The sequence below is a fragment of the Tachypleus tridentatus genome, chromosome 1, assembly GCF_004210375.1.
Source record: "Tachypleus tridentatus isolate NWPU-2018 chromosome 1, ASM421037v1, whole genome shotgun sequence".
In the NCBI taxonomy this organism is placed as follows: domain Eukaryota; kingdom Metazoa; phylum Arthropoda; class Merostomata; order Xiphosura; family Limulidae; genus Tachypleus; species Tachypleus tridentatus.
In genome coordinates this window covers 121,353,826-121,376,591 of record NC_134825.1, presented here as the reverse complement: position 1 = coordinate 121,376,591, position 22,766 = coordinate 121,353,826, and the positions used below count along the sequence as shown (strand labels likewise).

Here is a 22,766-nt window from a genome sequence, read left to right as displayed (position 1 = left end):
CAGCAAAAAATCAATTAGAGACCAATGGTAGTAATTACTAGTATGAAAACACTTGATACAACTGTTAGAAAGGTCATATGAAAGTCAATTAGATTACACTAAAGAAATACTTAAATTATGTAAGTTAAACAATTTCTCCTTTTCGAACCACTATATTAAAAGTTTATAAATTCATTATCTATCTGCTTAAAGCACAACCCATATAGCACATAAAGACTATAGTAAATAAACATTATTTCATTCCCTTAGCTTATGAGAATTCTCCCACATAAACTTGAGTATATTATACTAACTCTCATTTATGCAGCATCTTTATAAGTTTACAAAGTGTAAGGCTAACATTTCTAATCTCTCTTTCTTACTTTTGACTGGGGTGAAAGTATGAGTGTGTAATCTTCACTTTTAAAATAATACAATTTCTTTATAACTTTAAAAAATCAGCATTTAAGAACTTATTTAACATACTGCAAGCCATCTCAATGCATCACTACTACTCTCATTAGATAGTATTTATTTAATATCCCAATATGGCATTCACTAAACTTTATCATATATGGATTGAAACATCCTACCTCAAAGGCACCACCAAATTAATTACAATTCAACACACACACACATATACTCAGGCTTGATTTTTTAGATGTTTAATTTATTTTGTACATAAAAACATTAACAGCAGCAAATTTTGATTTTCAGTTCACAAAACTCCAAATGAAATAATTGGTGATTGTGAATTTTAACTTTTTCTGAACATGATAAAGAATTCATAGCCACTTAAGAAGAAAAATCAAAACAGTTTTAAACAAAATAGTGTTAAATTGAGTTTATAACACCAACATAAATGTAATTTTATTAATTTTTAACTAATCATTATTTCTCTATTGCATTTGTCCTGGTGTGCTATTATCTGTACCTCAGCTTCAAAAAGCCATAGACCAGTGACATAAACATGTAATCAAAGTAATATTTTCTCACACTGAAAATATATTTACACTAAAGTTTACCTCTGCTGACACTTTTAATTACTGCTTGACTTCCAGGATGTATTCTTTATCCATCTAAGCATTGGTCTGGTTTTTATTTGTTTGCTCCAATCTTTTATACTTACTCAACTGCCCTTGGCAATAACTCTCACCTGATACTCTCCACCTATGTCAGTGCTCACTCAACTGCCCTTTGCAATAACTCTCACCTGATACACTCCAACTATGTCAGTGCTCACTCAACTGCCCTTGGTAATAACTCTCACCTGATACACTCCACATATGTCAGTGTTCACTCAACTGCCCTTGGTAATAACTCTCACCTGATACTCTCCACCTATGTCAGTGCTCACTCAACTACCCTTGGCAATAACTCTCACCTGATACTCTCCACCTATGTTAGTGCTCACTCAACTGCCCTTGGCAATAACTCTCACCTGATACTCTCCACCTATGTCAGTGCTCACTCAACTGCCCTTTGCAATAACTCTCACCTGATACACTCCAACTATGTCGGTGCTCACTCAGCTGCCCTTGGTAATAACTCTCACCTGATACACTCCACATATGTCGGTGTTCACTCAACTGCCCTTGGTAATAACTCTCACCTGATACTCTCCACCTATGTCGGTTGCTCACTCAACTACCCTTGGCAATAACTCTCACCTGATACTCTCCACCTATGTTAGTGCTCACTCAACTGCCCTTGGCAATAACTCTCACCTGATACTCTCCACCTATGTCAGTGCTCACTCAACCGCCCTTGGTAATAACTCTCACCTGATACACTCCACATATGTCAGTGTTCACTCAACTGCCCTTGGTAATAACTCTCACCTGATACTCTCCACCTATGTCAGTGCTCACTCAACTACCCTTGGCGTAACTCTCACCTGATACTCTCCACCTATGTTGGTGCTCACTCGGCTGCCCTTGGCAATAACTCTCACCTGATACTCTCCACCTATGTCGGTTGCTCACTCAACTGCCCTTGGCAGTAACTCTCACCTGATACTCTCCACCTATGTTGGTTTCACTCAACTGCCCTTGGCAATAACTCTCACCTGATACTCTCCACCTATGTCAGTGCTCACTCAACTACCCTTGGCAATAACTCTCACCTGATACTCTCCACCTATGTCAGTGCTCACTCAACTGCCCTTGGTAATAACTCTCACCTGATACTCTTCACCTATATCAGTGCTCACTCAACTGCCCTTGGCAATAACTCTCACCTCATACACTCCACCTATTTCAGTGCTCACTCAACTGCCCATGGCAATAACTCTCTCATGATATTCTCCACCTATGTCAGTGCTCACTCAACTGCCCTTGGCAATAACTCTCACCTGATACTCTCCACCTATGTCAATGCATCTTCTATCCTTATACTTGTATATGAGCACCACATTCAGATAAGTTTTTATCACTTTTTTCAAGACCAACACCATCCCAATCTCTAAAACCAGCTCTTAGTTGAAAGGAATGGTGCGACAGTGTCAACAGAGTTAAGTATTATTGGAAATAGACTTTCAATATAAGAAAATGTTAACTTTGAAAACAAACTTACCTCTACTGTAATCCAACAATGAAGAGGTAGAGAGGCTGGTTAGATTATTAGCCATACAGAAAGTATCTGCATAGATAATGGATGTACAAAGATGAAATTAATACCTGAATGGGGAAACCACAGTGCATTCTGAACAAGCATGCTCTTCACTCTAAAATTATTTCCTGTAGCAATAAGGCAACTGTATGAATGATCATCATTAATGGCCAACCAGAAGAGAAAGCCAAGGTTTCACTACTCAAGAGTTGGAGTGAAGGGGTTTTGGACCCTATATCTCATGACAGTGTTTAGGGCAATAGAACTGCAATATTATATGCACACACACACACACACATCACATTGACTGATTCTCAACCTGCAGTCACAGAGTTATGAGTTTCAAAACAATCAGAATTACAATGAAAAATTAAACAACACTAAAGTATATGGACCTTCTCCTGAACCTGAAAAGCAACATCCCAGGCTCAAAACAATAGGACTGTGTATGCCTTACTCAAAAAAAGGAATAGAACTCATATGGTCTGAAATTATGAACCTTCAACTTCACTCTCCAACCTGCACCTGGGAAAAAAACACAAAGGGATCATGGTAAGAGTGTCCCCAGTATCACCCTATTCTTCAAATGTGGAGGAATTCACTCTAACACTTTGGAGAAAAGCCTCTGTCCACTACACAAGAACTGGAAACCAGGTATAGTAAAAACTCCCTGAGCTCCACTAGTAGAATCTGAGGAGTAATGCACACTGAGGAGCCTGAGAACAGTGCTATATTTCAACCAAGTTCCTTAAACATTTTTAAAAGCAAACTGACCCTGATTTAATAAACCTGAAGATCAAAAGAATCACTTTTAATTTTAGTTACGGTAGTCCAAGAGTGGCAATCCACCACAGTATGGTAATACCACTGGGTGAGTTTTTAAATAGTCTTACAAAACACCTCATAGATGCAAAGTCTGTTGCAATCAGTAGTAAACATAGTGAAATAGCATGTGTTGCCTAGGCAGGTGTGCCACAGAGTGCGATACAGTAAAAACAAAGGGGAGGGTGTAAGGGACCCTGAAAAGTAGAGATAAAAGAGGCATGAAAAATAAATACTTGCCTCACTGTTTTAGCTAGCAGATATGATCAAACTTGCCACAGAGGGTAGAAGAAAAAAATGCCCAATCATGTATATAGCATATGAGAAAAGAATTACATTTGATTTGGTTTGAATTTTGTACAAAGTTATATGAGATCTATCTGTACTAGCTACCTATAATTTAGTAGTGAAAGGCTATAGGAAAGGCAGCTAGTCATCATTACTTCCAACTCTTAGGCTACTCTTTCACTAATTAATAATGAAAATGACAGTAACACTATAATGCCCCTACAGCTGAATGGGCAAGTAGGTTTGGCAAAAAAAGTATTTAAACAACACACAACCCTCAGATTACAAGTTGAGTGCCCAAACCAACTGGTTTTGCAGGGTCAAAAAGAATAAATAAAATTCACATACCAGTCCATACAATGTCCTCTCCAGTGGGTCATTCAGTTGAGCAGCTAAAGACACAGGAATGTGAGGAATCTGATGATATGCAACTCACAAAAGTTTTCTTGATTGTGTATAAATTCTGTATAGTCCAGAATATGCAACGTGGATTAATTTACAAGTCGATCTCATCAAGGTTATCAAGAATAAATAAAGGGTTAATTTTTAGCACCTCTAAAGTAATTAGTGTAAGCTACGTAACACCTCAGAATCCTGACAATACACAACAAATGATTGGAGTTCAACTGGCCTTAAGGGTGAGAAATGTTTCTCAAATCCATTGGTCAGAAGGATTTATACCCTTCCCTCACTGTCAGTCTTGGGAAATAAAGACTTATTAGGGTAGAGTAAGACAAAAATGGAATGATAAAAAGCCCTATGCACATGAATTGCAAACAACACTGACCAACAACATCCACAAGCCAACAACAAAATATATGACTGAGTATTTAGTTAAAGGTGACACAAAGAACTTAAAAGATAACGGCTTAAAACGATAAGTCAATACACATAAAGCAACTGTAAAATCCCAATTCGGTAACTGAAAAGGTCATTTGGGCCAAATAATATGAAAGGATTTGCATTGGCCTGACAGAACTGGGGATTAACAAACCTTGCAATATTTTCAAAATAGAATAAGATACTTTTGGAGGAAGGGGCATTAATCACATTTGAATACATACCACTGATAATAACTAATCCATTTTTGTTGATAAATTACCATGATTAATCCATTGAGAGAGATCTGGTGAAAACAGAGTCCTTAGAGGTTAAAACCTTATCTCGAGCAATGGACCACATTACTGACAACTGAGTTTCTGAGCATCTGGATGGAGAATGTCTGATTAAGACTGTTGCAACAGACTACCACAAGAGGTACAGTTGATCATTCCATCAGATATTAAAGAAATAGGAACTACACTTGAGCTGGTTAATAAGGTACAACTATGAGAACACACAAGGAGTAGAATGAACCAAAGTCAGAACTCGGGAGAATAGCAAAATCAGAGAAAAGACGTACAGATGTAAATCTGTCCAATCCTAAATAGATACATCTACTCCCATAGCTTGAGAATGAGGTACTGGAAACCAAGACAACTTCAGTTGAGAAATTCAATGTGTCACAAAAGCACAGATCATTAACGACCTCAACTGAAAGCAAATCTACTGAAAAACATCATAATGTAGCATCCACTCTGTTGAAACATTTGACTGGGTTGAGACAAGTGTTCTGCAATCAAATTCATCATTTCTGGAACATAAAAAGCTAAAAGACTGATACAATACAAATGAGCCTAGTAGAGAGAATCAAAAGTATAAAAACAAAAGTCTTGACAATGTGTGTTTCCTTGACAAGAAATCTGAAACACAACCTTGAATTGTCAAAACATATCATGACAATGTTTTCCTTTAATAGACAGACCTTGAACCACAGCCTACTGTACAGCAAGAAATTCAAAAACTTAGATATGAAGGGTATGTCCATCATCTGTCCAAATACACTGAACTCCTGACCTTGAAGTTAAGCTCTTCGGCCCTGAAAAGATACATCTCTGAACAGCTGAATCTTAGGATGAGGAGGTGAAATTGAACTCCAAAAGTGTTGTTTTTCTGATCCAAATACCATTTGCAATCAAAAATCTTGCTTCTGAAAAATAAAGAGAAGGATGATCCAAAGGATTAAAATGCATGATCCACTGACTGTGCAGTGACCAATGAAGGGACTTTATCTGGGCTTGACCCAAATGAATGAGTGGTTCAAGTGATGCTTCACATGCCCAAAAGAGAGACAACCATCCATGCATTAGAAGGTAACAGGAGTAAAGGCCTACTGGATTTTTTATGGCATGAAAAAGTTGGTTGAGCATGACTTAAGTGGGTATTGAAAGACACACCAAAATGGACAATATATTGTGTCTGTGACAAAACAGATTTCTCCAATCTGATAACAACTCATATTTATGTGGATTTTGAAATGAAAATCTGAGAATGTTGTTCTGCTAATTGATGAGATGGAGCAAAAGGAGCCAGTCAATGAATGGAGGTGATGTGAAAAGGCTTGAACAACACTGCAAAAGACATAAGGTGCTGATACAAGACCAAAATGAAAAACCCAAAACTGTAGCACCTGAGCCCTATACACAAACCTAAGAAACCTCCAAGAAGGTTCTGCCAATGGAATATAGAGATAAGCATCAGTAACAATGAACTTATTCATCCACAGCCCTAGTAAAAGTACCTTTGAAAAATGGGAAAATATTCCATAATGAAGTAAGGAGGCTCTAAAAAATTGGTTTAGATGAAACAGATCAGTGACTGGATTTCAATCTCCTGTCTTCTTTGGTAACAAAAATAATCAGGAATAAAATCCCAGAAGAACAGGATCAATCCTCTCTACTGCTTTTTTTATTAACAACTCTCTTATGGCCTGGGAACAAAGCTCCATTCATTGTGGAACTGTTGGAAGTGAAAATGTAACAGATTGAGTAGATAACAGTAGAAGTGATACAAATTAAATGACCAACCCTGAAGCTAGAACCTGGAGTATCCATAGTGAAAGAAATCCAAATGTCTTGAAAGTGATGTAATCGTGCACCAACTGCTTCCCCACCCTCAGGATAGTTACTGATGCCATTGTTGTCAGTCTGCCTAAGCCAAACATTCTCAAGAATAGGAATGGACCCTATTATAGGAACCAACAGATTTGGCAACCAAAAGAACGAGGTTGAGAAACACTGCAGGCCAACAGTCTTAAATTTAAAATTGAAAGGCGAGGAGCCAAGATCCATAAAAACAGATGGGAATAGGAAGTGTCAATTCAGGATTCTAACGTATCTGAAACTCCAGTACATAATATGGAATGGAGAAAAAGTGCTTCTCGTACCTTCCCCAAGACAGATGATGGTAAACGAACCCTTTCTAACAAAGGATCTCTACCAAATAAATCCCAAAAACAGACCATCCAGAAGACCAAAGAAAAAATAGAAAAAGACAGTCTGACTGAGGTAAACATCAGCTAAATCACAACTCATCCTCAATGTTCTGAGGTATTCGTATTCAGTCCAACTTCTATCTTAAACTTATCAATGTTGTACTGAGGAGAACGTGAGTGTAAGATGAATACAAAAAAACTGGTCTGTTTAAAGTAATCGCAGGTTCCAATCTAATCCCCAACAATTCCAAAAGTGGGTGCATCCACTGAGAATATAAACAGACCTTCTGATAAATGATAAGTCAAAGTTTGCTGATTCAATAAATGTGGGATACAAGGCATAGCTATCCTGATACGTAACTGAGCACCCACTCTCACAGCATGACAAGCAATATCAAGAGGAGTAGGAAACCAAGTCATCACTTGGTATCCTCTCTGCTAACACAAACAGAGAAGCATCAAATGAAATAGAAGAGATCTCCAAAACCTTACAAATTTTATTAATGAACTTAAGAAAAGATGTTGGAGGTGGCTGCTCAAAATGATCCTTTGTTGCAACTGACCTAGTTAAAAAAGGAGCCAGAAAAAAAGTAAATTCACACCAGTCATACCCAGGTCGTTTCAAAAAGCCAACTCAGAACCCTCTGTAGAGACACCCTTAGGTCAGAGATATGTTTCCCATCTCATTATGAATCATATGTACAGTCTTGATTAAAAATGATCGTCCTCCTGGTTCTTGAAAACACCCGATAACAGAGGTGGCAGAAAAGAGTTCTGATTGACATCTATAATAGAAACATTAACTTGGGAATTCATAATCATCATTTTGATTATTATTATTGCATAATGTATAATTTTAAATGTAAAATAATGATAAAAATGCCAACCACATTCAAAATCACAATGTAAATAAGCACAACACTCCTGTTAATAGAAACCCATGCTAATGCTTTGTCAAGAAAAGTGATTACATTATTGCAATGAGGTCCTTACATACAGTGCCTAGATAGAAGGTGTACTGAACATGGCAGAATAACGTATAAATTAAAATTTGCCTAAAGCAACTGAATGGATATAGAGACTGGTGCAGGAGTTTTCAACCTGCAGAAGGGAAAAGAGCAGAAATACTAGAGATCTCAAAATAGCTACAGTGTCAGCAGATGGTAAGCATGTTTTGGAAAGTAGCTTTATTCAAAAACAATTTAAGTTTAAAATTGAAGCATTGTTTTTCTTTCATGATAAATCATATGCACTTGGCCCTAGAACAGGTAATGCTACACTACATCTTTAAGATTATTTTACCAACACTCACTACATTTACAACGTTTAATGACACTCCACCCCCATAACCCTCTTGATCCTGTCTCTAAAATTATGATGAGCAGAGAGTAATCAAACTATTCGATCTGGGTAAATGCATTTTGGCTTCTGTGACTCATCCTATTCCTTAAAATAAAGCATGAAACCAGATTAAAAAAATAATCCATAAACATATGTTAAATCAGTGTACTCATTTACTCAAAATTACACATACGTACTCTGCTGTGCCTCACTCTCCACAACTTTTTCCTTCTCATCAACAGGCAATGCACTTAAGCTAAACTGTTTCTTCTCTTTACCCACTGGAAATTTAGCCTGCTTCAAGCCCAATGCAACAGCTGCTCTGCGACATACATGTTTGATTCTTGGTCCTTTTCTTGCTACAACTTCTCGAGATTTCAAAGTATGCCCTGGAAGTTAAAAATAAAAATTCTAATTTAAGAAATCTAAGAAAAATTGTATGAAAAAAAACCTTTGATTATGATAACTTTCATAGTTATTTCAATATATATAGATATATATACACACACACATAAGTTCACTGGTTCATTCCAAAAATGATGCTACCTAAACATGAGGGTTTTTTTTTTAGTTTTATAAAGAAGACATTAAAAATAAACATGAAACATTCAAATTCAGCCTTAATTCATGATCAATCCTTTATATATCATGTCATAATGAGACATAACTTCTGCAGAATTTTATCCTGTAGGTTCCCATATGGCTTTCAGAAAATACACTAAAATGGCTTACTCCTCAGACCTATTCTATCTACTCATGGTTCCCACATTTACAAACTTGTTAAATATCTAGTACCTGCATTAATCTCACTACGTAGGAACCAATTTACTGTTAAAGTTCTTTTTCCACAACTCGAGAGATAGCTAAATTTCTTAATGCAAACAAATTTGTGGTGGTAAATTTTGATATTCAGTATTTTTCACTAATATGCCCAGAACTATAACCAAAAATAGTTTCATTAAAATATTTAAATTGATTCTCAAGAATAATCACTTCACTTTTATTGGTCATTTTTATAACCAGACAGGCAGAGCAGCAATGAGGCCACCTCTAGGTCTGACCTTTGTGAGCATGTTTTTTCTGACACAAACATAAAAGGCGAGATAATACCTCCTTTATATTCAGATACACTGATTATACTTTTAAAACACGTATCTGCCAAAAATAGTTTAGAATACCTAAACACAACATTCATTTTAAAATGAAATTTTAAAAAAATGGATGCTATTTGGTGTGATTTGGTGCAATCTGGGACATAATTTCTTTATGTTTTTTGACACTGCAATGTTGGAAAAGTACACAATATATATCATATAAAATAACAAAAGGAAATTAAAAGACTAAATCAAACTAATAAAAACTATAACTTTCATTTACAGTTTTTAGCAGATTGATTTATTCTTTTAATTTACATTCATTTTTTAGAAGATATATCAAAATATCTAAAATTAACAAATAAAATAAAAAGTAAATAAATGAAATTTAAGATTGTTTATTTGCTATTTATTCAGTTTAATTTTTTTCTAAATCAAAATATATTAGTAATATGAGTTAATAAACCAAAATAACTCAGTAAATATTTCAAATACAAATCATTTCATTATTATCCTTTTTGTCATCAATAACATCATCATCATCAACTACTGATATGCTGCCAATTAAATGTTTTACAGTCATTGCCAATAACTACTTCTCTGCTGCATATATTCCATACAATTTTCAAATCACATAAAATTACTCTTTTGACTAATCATGACTACCTACAGTTCAAATTGTTCATCTATGCAATCTTGTCATTATACTACTGGTACCTTAATGTTAGTGAATTTTCCATTCTTTCACAAATTGACAATACAAACTAAAACAGCATATGAAGGAAAGCTATGACATTGCTTAAAAATTCAACTACTGATATGGATCAATATTAAACTACTGATATCAGTGATATGCCTCAGAAATTAAATTTTGTACAGTCACTGACATCAACAACTACTGCTCTGCTGCATGTATTCCATTAAAATTTCAAATTACTTAAAATTACTCTACATGACTACCTACAGTAAAACTTGTTCATCTATACAATCTTGTCAGTAAATTACTGGTACCTCAATATCAGTATATTTTTCATTCTTTCACAATACAAACTGAAACAGCAAATCAAGGAAAGCTTTGACATTGCTTCAAAATAAAATTAATAATATGCTTTAAAATAAACCACTGGCACTGTATGCTGCAGAAAATAATAAAATGTTTTTCAGTCACTGATATCAACTTCTGCTCTGCTGCATAAATTACAGTCAAATATCAAATCACTTAATTTCCTTTAATCAATCTTGACTACTTTCCTCTTTTTCGAGACAAGGGTTTCCAGTGCTCTCTTCCGAGCTTTTTTTTCTCTCCTTCTCTGAATGGGCAACTCTCTGTGCCTCTGCGGCTTTCTGGATTTTTTCTTTAGCCAAGTTGGCTGGGCCAGATTTCACAGAACCATAGGCCTCAAGCCTTTCTGCCCTTTACTTCTGATTCTCCCTCAGCTTTGAGGTATACTTTGAAGCTGCTGATCCAATGTCCTTACACATTCTCTTGTCTACAGGATCAAAATGAACATCTTTCCTTTTAAACATTTCAATTGCTGTTGTTTCTTTGAAGCGTAGAGAATATTTTATTGTCTGGTATGCACATGATACCAGACCACGAGACCTGCAACGAGACGAAACAAGACTGCCTCCAAGATGGCGGTCAGATTTTTTTTTTTCTGCAATAAACATTGAAAAAATATGATTTCTCCTCAAGAACCACCTACCCGGCCCCCAAATTGCTCATATTTTCTCCTCAAATTTACACAAATCTCATGGATGATCGTTGGCTGTTTGAAAACCGCAGAAATCCGCGTTTCAGCAGAAAAATGGCACGCATGTATGATAATCTGTCACCTGTTAGTAGAATATGAACATATCAGCAATACAGTATTGATTCATAAAAATATTTATCTTTACAACCAATACAGTTCCATATTATTTTCTTATCTCCTGGAAACTCCCACTTTAAAAACCTAGAGAAACGTATGTCATAGCAGCTACCATCATTGTTTTACACATGCTGGAATTAACAAATTGGATTGTAGTTTCTGAATTGGGTTAATGTGCACTCAACAACAATGCACGTGCCATGGACATCAGTGCTGACCAGGTAAATAGCTGTATTAGTTGCAATATGAAAAAAATACTTCCACTACATAAGTCATGTACATGATTTAAAAATTATTTTTACACAAGCAACAATGGCAAAAGCACGTTAGCAATTTAAAATGTGCCTAAACAAAACTTGTGTATGCTGGCATACACAAATGAGATTGCACAATTCACAGCAGAAGGAATGCTATTAAAACTAATTCTCTTCAAAGTTCCCAGCAATTCTCTTTTTTTTTATAATTGGAATATTTTGAACTATTTTTGAAGTTTCAGCACTGATGATGAAATTTAAAGAAATTTCAAAACTTTCATAATTAACAATACTTTTGGATTTACCATGTTTAATACTTATTATGAAACAAAATATAATTAAAAGTAATTTACCAGTTTTTCTGGTTTTTTTCTCATTTGTTGGGAAAGTTGCTTGCTTCAAACCTAACGCAACTGCTGCTCTTCGACAAACATGTTTAGTTCTTGGACCTTTTCGCACCACAACTTCTCGTTCTATATTAAAACAAGAGTCATGTTCCAGTAAAATCATTTAAATGCTTATTTTGAAACATGTTAATTAAAACTTTCATAATCTATAAATTAAAATCATTACAATTTTTAACCATCAGAGTAACTTAAATTTACATAAAATATTTCAGCAAAATAACTAGTAAAACTTAATGTTTACATTCTGCTTCAGTTAACACGATCCATTTTGAGTTCTGCCTCAAGCACATCAATTACTAACAAACTCAAACCAACAACTTAATTAAAACTAAACCATCATTTAAAATTTTAAAAGTATACTAATATGATATAAAGCAATATGAAGACTTAAGTACACATTCTAAAATATAATCTTGGCAAATTATTGTACCTGGCTATAAATACCTCTTGACAAAAGAGAAACAATCTTTTCAAACTAAAGGAACATTGCTGGGCTCCTTTCAGCAATGAAATCTGTGATTTCTCATAATTTTCCAAATCTTTTAAAATTTACAACAAGCCTAAATTTAATACATAGGTTTAGAATGCTAAAAAATATTATCTTTAAATAGAAATTATCTAAGGATGCTTGTAAAAGAAAAAAAAGCAAAAAGTACAATTGAAAATGCACAGTGAAACTTTATTTGGCCAACAGCCAACATTAGAAATGATTAAACATGTTTTGATGGCTTTCTGTTACCACCATCAGGACTGACACACATAAAGCAACAGGAGTGTCACAAACAGTAGAATAGATCCATTACATTTTAAAGGATAGTTCAAAAAGTATCTTATATGTAATAATGTATTAATACCTGTCAATCCACAATAAAATCCAACAGGATCTCTAATGACAAATTCAGTAGGTTATTATAAATTTTTTTTATTCATACCAGCTTATCATAGAAACTCTTTTGTTGAGTCAATTTACTATGAAAGCATGGAAGAAAGAAAGCAAAAAAAAGGTTGGATATGTTGTTAATATTTCTGTTGAGGCCTAACTTAACCTCTTAGTTTATACCACAATGTTTATGTGAGAGATAGAAAACCCAAAGGTTCTAACACACTGACAACTTCATAAGCCTGTAAAGTTCTACAAATGTTTAACATTTGTAGTTATTAGTGTGTCTTACTTATGAATTTGACAGATGCACAAGATGATACAAGACTTTGTGGAAACACCTGTGAAATTCACAAAAGATGTAAAAGAAAACAATACTAAGTAATTAGAATAAAGACCTTACCTGAATGTGTTTGCTTTTGCTTAGACTCACTGCTAACAGGTTTAATAAAATAATCATTTTCTTTCATCTCATGAACAGCATTCGCTTCAGTCTGCTTAGAAAAACTATCGGCTTCAACCCTTGGCAAATCACTATGTTCAGTTTTACAGACACTCTCAGCCAGTTTACTTGAAGACATAATCTGCACACTATCTGAAATTACAAGAGAACTCTTTGATTTACGTTTCTTAATTATCTGTCTTTTCACCCCTTTTGTAACTTTATTCAAGTTTGTTTTCACTCTTGTATCCACACATGTAGCTACACCATCTTGTCCAGGTTTATGCTGTATTTTTAGTTTCTTTCCTTTCCTTGGATATTTGTAGTTTGGTAGTGTTTTGTCAACAGTTTTAGTTTCATTCATCTTTTTATTTTGTAATATTTTTTGTTTCACAGGAGAAAGTCTACTGAGTCTCTGAGCCTGCTTCACTTTTCTTTTTGTGATATTCTTGAAATGCAAGTTATTTAAAGCTATAGGTTTCTTAGGTTCTACAAGATGCATTTGCCTCGCTGAAAAATAAAGGTAAAAAATTATAGTAAAAAGTATCAAATGAAATTCCATGTCATAAAATTATGTGGAATATTACAAATTATTAGTTACTGTTAACATTAATCATCTTGTGAACAATTTCCTAAATTAAACATTTTAATAAATCACATTTAAACAAAAAGAATTTAAAATATATGCAAATGCATTATATATGTAATGTTCTCAACTAAAATATACAGTAATGGATAATAATCATGGAAACACATATAATACACAAATATAAATCATAAACAATGAGTAATTGCAACTAAATAGTAAATTTATAATTGATACACTATTATTACAGAAAATAGAAGTTACTATGCTGTACAATGTCAGAGATTTACTTTAACATTTTAAGCATTTGGCCATGAACCTAACAGATCATTAGTCCAGGGGCTGTCACACATAAGTGTTGCTATTAAAATACAATATGTACCAAAAATGTTTTATTAGTATTGTATATTTGGTTTTAGAAATGAATTTGGAAGTTTTGCATAACTCAACACTTACTGTCTCCATAACAGTCATTAAAAACTAAAAGTAAAAATTCTTCTAATTACTAAATAAAATACAGTCTCTTGGAATTCTCTTTTACCAACAAATAGTGAGATCGACTGTCACATTATAATGCCCCCACAGTTGAAATGGTGAGTATATTTGGCATGACAGGGATTCGAACCCATGACCCTCAGATTACAAGTCGAGTACCTTAACTACCTGGACATGTTGGGCCTGTCAGAGAAGTAAGTTAAATTAACATGGCTTTAGGAAATTATAATTTTTATGATCCCAGTAAAAAATAAAACCAGCACTGTTACTGTCTTAGTATTCAAATATTAAAATTATTCAGATGTTGAAATTATTAATGAACTATTTTCATTCAGAGAACAGAGGCCTTAACTTGTTTTAAAACACATCACAAAACGTAAAACCTTTTCTAAATTACTTTCTTTGTTTGCTTTATTGAAATAAACAATTTAAATATGATAAGTTTGAGAAATCAATAACAAAATTTTGCCATGGAGAAACAACAAATCTAATGAATAACCATGTGAAAAATTCATCAGGCTAGTGTAACACTGGTAAATAGTCAACCCTTCATTGCATTCATATTTTTTATGCAATTTAAAGAGAGTAACACACCTTTTTATATTATTACATGTTCATCAGTAAATGACTTCCAGATATTTTTCTGAATGTCCTATATTATTTCCCACAATTCAGTCAGGTTGTTTCATTTCTTTTGCAGGTTTTATCTATTAATAGTCATGGTGCCATCTTTATTACATTGATTTCTTAACACCATCACTCAAGATCCAGCCACACTTGTGTTTATTATACAACATGTTTCTCTATTGGTTTTATACATTGACCAACAATATATTATCTTCTCTGCTGTCTAATAAACTTTTCTTAATGTACCAAACAATTTGAGTTGTCTGATGACAAGTTCAGCATTTGAATTTAATTATCTTACTGAAGCAATGGCTTTTAATCATCTATTCATAAGAAAAATCTCTTTTGCATTATCATGCATTACGAGAGAGAGAGTACTACTAGTTATATAACAAAAGTTTTGAAAGAGTTAAGGCCTTCTACTATCAACAGTCATACTTCATAAACTCTGTTCAAAGCACTGGTTTAAGTGATTATCAGCAATACATGAGACAGTGTTGTTGAAACACCTTCTAATTCATCAAAATCTGAGGGACTAAATAAAAAATAATGTGTTAAAAATATAACTGGCTTAATACTATCATCTCCTAGCAACCATTATTTATTTATATTTCTAGTTTCTTTAAATTATCTTTTTGTTCCTGAAAATTTGTTTGAAAGCTATGGAAACTTTCTTCTATGACAAGGCATCAGCTGATTCTATTAAGGTTCAGAGAGTGTAGAAAGTAATAACAAAATATTCCAATGATTCAAATGCAGCCAAAATCCTTATTCTTTGAACACTATTAAGTTTATTATATTCAAACAAAGCAAATAATTTTTTTAAACTATCTTTTAAATATGTGATCTTAACTGAGATCAGTCAGAACACATCCCTAATAAATCACCATCAGTAACTAATTTTTCTGTGTTGTTACACTTTACAATTGTAACTTATTACTACAGTCATTAAATTGAAGTAACAAATATGTTAATTAATACCATTCAAGTTCAAATTAACTGTACACACAAAGATAATTTATGATTAACACTGACAAAAATTAAAATTCTAAACAGAAAAGAGGTTCTTCAATGTTCTTCTCAAATTTTGTAAATTTCACAACATAAAAATTATACAATATTTCTACAGTTAAAACTATATACTATTATGTTTTTATTCAGTTTCTTCAATTAAGCTAAGTATTTCCACTGTGAGAAGAGGGGGGGGGAATGACAGGATGTTAAATGCACCATCTACAGTCTAGAAATCTACAATTCACAGCCAAAAGGTTGGTTTGTGGATTAGTTGTTTAGCATTTATTGGTGCAAAGCAACTAGGCTACCTGCAACAAACTGGTAAAAAAAGTAAAATTATTGGAACATCTAAAAAGAAATCATGTCCTAACAAAACAATGGCCAAAATTCAGATAAAATACTTAGAATTTAAAAGGTCAATGGTCCTCAAAAATATAAAAAACATGAATACTGGACAGTGTCACCATCACCACTGTCTGTCGTCAGGGGTAAATCCATGGAAAAAAAAACCTGTCTAAAATGGTACCATCGTTCAGAGTTGTCACAACCGACATGACAGTAAAACATATGCTATTGTGACTTCAATGTCACAAAGGCCACACGTTGGTACATCAGTCCCAGATAAAATAAAATGATGTGATTAATGCTTATTCTAGACAGGATATCTTCCTCCTTCTGATCTTACAGAAACAAGACAGCCAAAGATTAACAGAAAGTTTGATCTGGGAAAGTATGTTATCACACTGCTCACTCTAAGTTGACTGCCAACTGGCATGAGTTTAAACCTTGAATACAGGACTGTAGTCCATATATGGAACAGACATGACAGTGATAGTACCAGAACAGACAGACAGACATACCTGCAATGTCAACAAACTTGTTCCTGTTAATACCTATGTGGCCTAGTAACCAGTAAAACTGGATAGAAGTAGATGATAAAGAGAAATGGGACAGTCAGTTTTGAATATCTATAAGAACTGACATGAAGCAATTCCAGAACCAGTAGAGATCTACTCGAGTCAGTATAAATAGTACAATCAGTGTACTTCTATGTGATCCATAGCAAGAAAAATGGTGTGCAATTTGGCAGTGAACACAGAAACTGTAGAGGGGATTCTATGTGCAATCACCAAACCACAACAAACCATGGCACAGCCCACAGAGTTATCTTACTTTGAACAATCTGTATAAATGGGAAAGGTGGGACAATTCAAAAGATGTTTGACAATAGAAGACAATAATTCCAAATTGGAGTATCCTCCTTCCTTAGATGGCTCAAAGAAAGGTCACAGGTGGAAACGGTAACAAGTCATGGTGGGATGAGCTGAACAGTGGTGACAGCAATGTCATCCAAAGACAGACCCAATTCAGCCAGCTGCACCTGAACATGAAGGCCAAAAGAAAAATGACAAATCATCTATTCTGAAAAAGCATAACACACCAAGGAAGGAAGATATAACCCCAGTTGAGATGATGTGGTAAGGATCCAAGTTTTGAAATATACAGTGAATAAAGTTGCAAGTAGCAGAGATGAAGAGGAGGTTTATGTGACTCGGTGCACAAACTCTGGACTGGAGGAGTACAGAAAGCCCCCCTGCAGAGCCAAAGTCCCAGATGGTGAATGGGGTCGAGGTCCTGGCAGAACCACAGACCAGAAACCCGTGGTCCAGTTTGGATCGAACGAGAGCACAATATATCTTTAACACAGAACATTGATCTGTTCCCAGAGTAGTGAAAGAGAACACACAGGATGTTCAATGCCCTTGTACACTTGATGCATAGCTGCTTGATGTGTGAAGTGATAGTCAGTTTACAGTCAAAGATAAGCCCCAAGAACTTTGCCTCAGGGACCATAAGAAGAACAACACCACTGAGACAGAGCTCAAGATCAGGGTGAATACCCCACTGGTAGCAAAAGTGTATGCAAACAGTTTTAGAGAAAGAAAAGGTAAAACCATTTGCTGTGGTCCACTTCAATAAATGATTGAGGGCAGTCTGAAGTTGCTACTCAATAAACTTTATGTTCAACAACTAACACAATATGTGGAAGTTGTTGACATAGAGTCTGTTTCCAACTGTAGGAGGAAGTTGTGCACTGATATCATTTATCTTCACAATGAAAAGTGTGACACTCAAAGCACAGCCCTGAGGGACTTTTAACTTCTTGTGGAAAACAATGAAAAAAGATCAAGCCCACATGGACTTACAATTGCCAATCCATTAAAACGTTCTGTACAAAAGTGGGTAAATGGCCACGTAACCCAAAATGCTGTACCTACATGCAGTACTGTACGCCATCTCAAGGTCAAAGAATACAAAAACAAAATGTCTTCCCTGATAAATATTTCAAGTCCAATCAAGTGGTCCACAGTGGAGCACTGGTGTCAGAATCTACAGTGGGTGAGGAAGAGCAGATTGTTTGGTTCAGAGAACCAAACACGATGAGCTTTAACCATCCTCTTACCTTACAGAGACAGCTCATCAAAGCAACTGGACAATGGAAGAAATCTCAGGAGGACAATAGCCAAGTGTCAAACATGAAGAAAAACATTTTCCTGCCAGACCCAATTAAAAACAACCACAAACAAAGCAAGAGAGATGGTGCAGCATCTTGTAGTGAATATCATCAGGTCTGACCAATGTACTGCAAGACTGGTAAAGAGCAAGTTTGAGTTCCACCAGTGTAAGGCAAAGAAGGTGGGGAATGAAACAGAGGTATCACCAAGGCTTTGAGCAGCAGAAACTTCCTGGCCATCAAAGAGCAAGATCGAGATGGAGAGGGAAGTAAACTGCTTACTGACCTTCCAATTCTTGTCCCATATGATTTTGGAACTCGTGGTAGAAGAGATGCCAGTTGTGAACTTAATCCAACATTCCATCTTACCTGCCATGCATGAGCACAGGCCTACTGAAAAGCAAAAGGGTTTAAAAGTGTGGAATACTTACAAAAGGTATCCCAGGCTCATTTTTGGGCCTTCTGTGCCATTTGGTAGGCATAACTCCATCATAGATAAGGATACAGTGGAAAACATTTTGAGATTTTAAGAGCACATTGAGCAACTGTTTGGACATACAGTTAGTTACTGCTGCTATGCAGTTATCTAACAATGTCATACAGGTAACAGCAGGATCAAGTTCCAACAGATCAGTGAAAGAGAGCCTGTTGGCCCAGTCCAGCTTCCATGGACCAAGGCATGCAAGTTGGGTGGCATCAACCACAGCCAGTCTCCCTCAAAATTACAGAAAAATGATCACTGCCTCATGGGTCACTGTCCAAGAAATGTGAGAGAAAAATAAAAGGGAACAAATATTAAGATCAAAATTAGTAAAAGACTGACTAGGTGCATGAAAATAACCTTATAAGAGTCATTACTAAATGGAAAAGGTTGTGATCCAAGAGCATATGCTCTACAAAATTACTTCTCTCATCAACATCAGGATTAAAAACATAGATGGCAACTGTCCAATGAGAGCATCAAAGCATCAAGGTCTGATTGACCATAGTTCTCTCAAGGAGATAGGTAGTAAGAACAAACAGAAATGTATGACCCAAGGAAACCCTGGATGACTATGGTCTCCAAGGGTGTATCGAGTGGCACCCCCACTTGCATTTGTCCATCACACAGCCTCATTCCGGTACAAAGAAAACTGCAAAAAGGTGACTATATCAGCAGGTTTCTAAAACATTTCTTGTAAAAAAAGACACAAAGGATGATAAGAATCAATCAAAGCCTTAATGTAATCCACATTAGAATGGAATGGAGTTCTCGACAGTTCAACTGCATCAAAGTAGCCATTTTAATCAAGGTGGAGAAGAACTTGGTGGCAGTCCTTCTGTTTTTGACCATGTCATTTTTCTTTAGTAGAAGGAGGTCTCTTGACCTCCATGGATCCTACTCTGGGTCACACAAGCAGGTCTCTGTCAATGGACTAGAATCTAGCAACTGAAAAAAATGAATCTTGGGGCCAAAGAAGATGAACTTAAAAAAAAGCCAGGACCAAAGGATGTTGATTGAAAAAGTAATTTGAAAGAATGGTGGGAACAGAGATAAAAGTAAACATTGACTCATCAACTCTTTTAACCATGGAGAACAAAAGACTCTTCACCTGATTAAAGAACGACTCTGTTGGAAGCACAAAAAGATCTGTCTGCACTCCTACTGTAGCAGTGGAACATAGTGCAGCAGCATGTGTCCATATAGAAAACATTATCCTCCAAGCCTCTGGGTTGGAAATACTGTTCACTATTTTTAAATGTTGGACCTCTTTCTCCTCCACCTACTTAAAGCAAGAACAAAAGTAAGAAAGGTGGGACCCACTACAGTTAGCATGGTGAAGTTCCACTTTGCACTCACAGGCACTGTGGTCTTTGCCACTACAACAAGCACACTTTAGAGAATCACAAGACAACTTTGAATAATGGAACTGCTGATACTGGAAACATAGAGGGTTGGGAATATGTAGCTGTTTAAGTAACCTGCCTTGACAGTGACAGGTGGACATGGGGATGTAACACTCAAAATAAGACACTTACAGGCAGCATTATCATGTCCTCACAAGTATAGATACAGCATACAACAGAAATGTCTTGGCTGGAGAAACCAGTGAGGATCTCAGACTTGGGAATGTTCTTTAAATCCCTCTCAACAATAACTTCTATTGAGGAATTCAAAGTAGCATGGGGAGTAACTTTGAAAATATTTCCCCAATGGCCTTTAAATTCATGAGGAGTTTGATGTTTTGTAGTACAGATATTTCCAGAGTGCAACTTACTGACTTGATGGAACCAGTAAGTCCTTCTAATAACTCCTGAATGAAAAGGGAAGACAAACATTTTCCAGTAAATATACAGAATCAAAATTTAACTGTTCCATGTGTAAGGTCATTTTCATATTACAATTAAAAATACTTTTCTTCATCAGAAAATTATCAATTTCATTTGAATAATCTATAAAACTTCTTAAAGTTTAAATGTTTTCTGTTTTCAGTAACACTTTATTTCATCTGTTATTTCTCTATCCTAACTCTATAGAGGGTCGGTTTGAATGACCAACCTCATAACCACCATGAAAAAAATCTAAGTTACCCATTGTTTCTTTCCAGAATTACTTCAAATTGTAAAATCAAATAACATTTATTTATCCCAAGTTGAGTAAAGTCAGGATGGCAGATTCTCTAAATATTATGGTATGTCAGTAAACAGAAAAGGAAGGAGGTTCTTATTTTATATTCTAACTCACCAATATCAGAAATTTGAGTTTTCAATTCTTAACACTGTATTGCTGACGTCATAAAATGTAATCTAACCAAACCCAGATCATGTCCTATTGTTTTAATATTTACTCTCCCATTAAGTAAAATAACTAGTGCATAATACTAAAATTATAATCTACCATTTGATATTGAACTTATCAACGTACATTCATAAAATAGTAGCTCAATAAAATGTTTAATTTATGTACAAACATTAAAGCATACCCTCTGACTTCTACTTTTAGCAAAACCAGTCCCTATAGATTTAATATATTATTTTAAAACAAATAGAAGGTGTGCTTTGTTTATCATAGAAATTTACAGTCAACAAATCACATGCATCTGCAGTAAAGAATTTGGTCTTTACATGAAAGCTGACACCACCACAGTTGAGATGTCTCTGAGTACTAAACATTAGAAGGCAGAAACTCTTGATATTTGTGTAGTACAACCTGAATCTCCAACAGAATGATATATGAATGGGATATCTGAGAAGGTTATGGCCCCAAAAGATGGCAGTCTCTCACCACATTGCCTTGTCCTGGAGAAAATTTTCACATAGAAGATGGAAAAAAGGGAAAACCTAGAACAGGAATCTCACAAATGAGCCATACTTTTAACGGAACTAAAAGTAGTAGACAACTTCCACCATGCAGTGTGTAAAGTGATTTATTCCTAAATCAGGGAGGTTATTTGGAAGACAGGAAAGTATGTGTACCAAAAACTCCAGTAAATGCAAAGTAAAAGAGACAAGCAAAGAGTTACTGAAAGTGTTAATATATAATTTCAATGATACTGAGTAGGCATAAGCTGAGACTTGGATTTGTGAACAATTCATCCCTGAGAAGAAGCTACTTTGGAGGTTAAATCAGTATGTAGCCACTGAGTGAAAATCCTTTAAATCATTCATGTATTGATGACAATACTGTACATGGATCATCTAATGATTCAACTACACACATGAAGACACAGACTTCCAAAGTCAAACCAAAATTGAGAGCTATAACATCATAAACCATTCTACAATATGAAGAATAAAGATATCAAAGAGAAGATGAGTGAATTATGATGTGCAAATAAGCATCCTAGAAATCTCCATGTGATATTCAAAAGCTTTGATAAAAGAATTTTGGTAAGGTTCTCATAGAAAAAAGTAATATCTACATTAAAATAAAAAAGATGTGAACTATCTAAAGTCTCCATCCTCCTATTGTCTTTTACATCACAAAAAGACTAAAACATGAAATATAATACTAATATCTCATTACTTTTGAAAAAGTTTGAAACTTCAATATCCAAAATGAAATGGAGACTGGAAGAGTTAAAAGTAGATGAACAGAAAACATAATAGAAGAATCTCATGAGCTCAAGGGTTTACAGGTAACTAAAAATCTCAGATGAGACAAAATATTATCCAGATTTGAAAGTCAATGAATGAATTGTAAAGACACAGTTGACTTATATCAGTACTAAGCCACATGGAAAGTACA

At 34.9% G+C, this 22,766-nt stretch overlaps 1 protein-coding gene across 3 annotated transcripts in view; it reads right to left on the bottom strand.

Annotated features, from left to right (window-relative positions):
- LOC143222536 (uncharacterized) overlaps window positions 1-22,766 on the bottom strand; it is a 102,682-nt gene that overhangs the window by 49,181 nt on the left and 30,735 nt on the right. For 2 of the 3 annotated variants that reach the window (XM_076449165.1, XM_076449155.1), the window contains exons 5-7: window positions 13,263-13,811; window positions 11,926-12,045; window positions 8,551-8,742 (exon numbers count right to left, since the gene is read on the bottom strand). In XM_076449165.1, the coding sequence (XP_076305280.1) occupies window positions 8,551-8,742; window positions 11,926-12,045; window positions 13,263-13,811 (861 nt within the window). The remainder of the gene's footprint in view (window positions 1-8,550; window positions 8,743-11,925; window positions 12,046-13,262; window positions 13,812-22,766) is intronic. The other variant, XM_076449174.1, reaches the window with a different exon arrangement.